Raw genomic sequence first — 1878 nt, forward strand, 5'->3', positions numbered from 1 at the left:
TTATGTGGTGTAGCAGAAATGGGTAAAGAAAATTGAAGCACAGAGAAGTGGTTTTTAGATATAAACACACAGTATGGATAGTTATCCAGTTTTCAGTTATTTTGAGTTGGAATTCTAGTAAGAAAAATAGCCAATAAAACTACTAAGTATATATACTTAGTAGTTTTATTAAGAAGTATATATTAAAAAATCATAGAAAGCATTTGCTATTTTTCCTTATTCTAAATCAAATGGAAATCTGATCTTTGTGCCACTGATACATCTGACATTAATATGGTATATAGAATATGAAACAGAAAAACAGAGTTCTCAAAAACCACCTTCCTTCAAACAGGTAAAAATTTTTAAAAAACGGTGCTCTTTTGAAAACTTACAAACTACCTTAATTTTAAAGTCTTTCACATCAGTAATTCCTCTTTTGATCAAGCAGAAGCACTGTATAACTCAGAGAAACAGAAGCAAAAGATATTCTTGCATTACATTACTTCTAGTAATGGCTAAAATAATAACACCATAGAATACCCCCAACACTCACACACATGCACACACACATAGATCAGCAGGAAAGTTCACTAGTTTTCTCTTTTTGAAAATTTAACAGGATAATGGAGAATGGAAATCATTCCACAGTGACAGAGTTCATCCTGGCTGGATTAACAGACAACCCAGAGCTCCAGCTGCCCCTCTTCCTCCTCTTCCTGGGAATCTATGTGCTCACAGTCATGGGGAACCTGGGCATGATCACTCTAATTGCACTCAGCTCTCACCTGCACACACCCATGTATTATTTTCTCAGTAATCTGTCCTTCATTGATATGAGTCATTCCACTGTCATAACTCCCAAAATGCTGGCAAACTTTGTGATGAAAAAGAACACCATCTCCTACCCTGAATGCATGACTCAGCTCTACTTCTTCTCTGTTTTTGCCATTTCAGAGTGTCACATGTTGGCTGCAATGGCATATGACCGTTATGTTGCCATCTGTAGTCCCTTGCTCTACAGTGTCATCATGTCTCATCACCTCTGCTTCTGGCTCACAGCCGGAGTTTACATTTTGGGTATCATTGGGTCTACAATTCACACAGTCTTCATGTTGAGACTTCTCTTATGCAAGACTAACGTGATAAATCATTATTTCTGTGATCTCCTTCCACTGTTGGAGCTATCCTGCTCCAGCATCTATATCAATGAGCTATTAGTTCTTTTCTTAAGTGCCTTTAACATTTTGACTCCTACCTTAACTATCCTTGGCTCCTACATCTTCATCATAGCCAGCATCCTGCGCATTCGCTCCACTGAGGGCAGAGCCAAAGCCTTCAGCACCTGCAGCTCCCACATCTCTGCTGTTGCTCTCTTCTTTGGATCTGCTGCGTTCATGTATCTTCAGCCATCATCAGTCAGCTCCATGGACCAAGGGAAAGTATCATCTGTGTTTTATACAACTGTTGTGCCCATGCTGAACCCCCTGATCTATAGCTTGAGGAATAAGGATGTCAAATCAGCCCTGAAGAAAATGCTGGGTAGGTGAGCATGTTCATGAATAAAATCAAGGTGTTATTATCTTATAGAAATAAGTCTTCAGTTTGCCTAGCCTGTAATTCAGTAGGTTTATTTTTAAAGCTTTGAAATATTAGTCATGCTTTCCTATGTAACATATGTCCCGAATTACCCTCTATTCCTCTCTCTTTAGACATATATTGTATTAAGTCTATGTGAAGAAATACAAAGGATAAGATCAAAAGATACTTGAGGCTTCAAAGGGATGTGGCTTTATATTTTAATAATAGTAGAGTAGTGATGATGCTGGTGGTGGAGATAGTGATAACATATGCTATTGAAATTTTATTAAATATCAAAAACTGTGCCTATAATTTTAA

General features: G+C 37.6%; 1 protein-coding gene across 1 annotated transcript; it reads left to right on the top strand.

The window, feature by feature from the left end:
* Nucleotides 1-605: 605 nt before the first annotated feature.
* LOC101974620 (olfactory receptor 8G3-like) lies at nt 606-1529 on the top strand. Its single transcript, XM_013364843.2, has one exon. It carries the CDS (start codon nt 606-608, stop codon nt 1527-1529), a length of 924 nt encoding a protein of 307 aa, XP_013220297.2.
* Nucleotides 1530-1878: the final 349 nt, after the last annotated feature.

Source organism: Ictidomys tridecemlineatus, chromosome 4 (assembly GCF_052094955.1).
Source record: "Ictidomys tridecemlineatus isolate mIctTri1 chromosome 4, mIctTri1.hap1, whole genome shotgun sequence".
NCBI lineage: Eukaryota > Metazoa > Chordata > Mammalia > Rodentia > Sciuridae > Ictidomys > Ictidomys tridecemlineatus.

Coding starts and splice junctions, on each gene's coding strand:
- LOC101974620 (XM_013364843.2), top strand. CDS start 606: ATGGAGAATGGAAATCATTCCACAGTGACAGAGTTCATCCTGGCTGGA.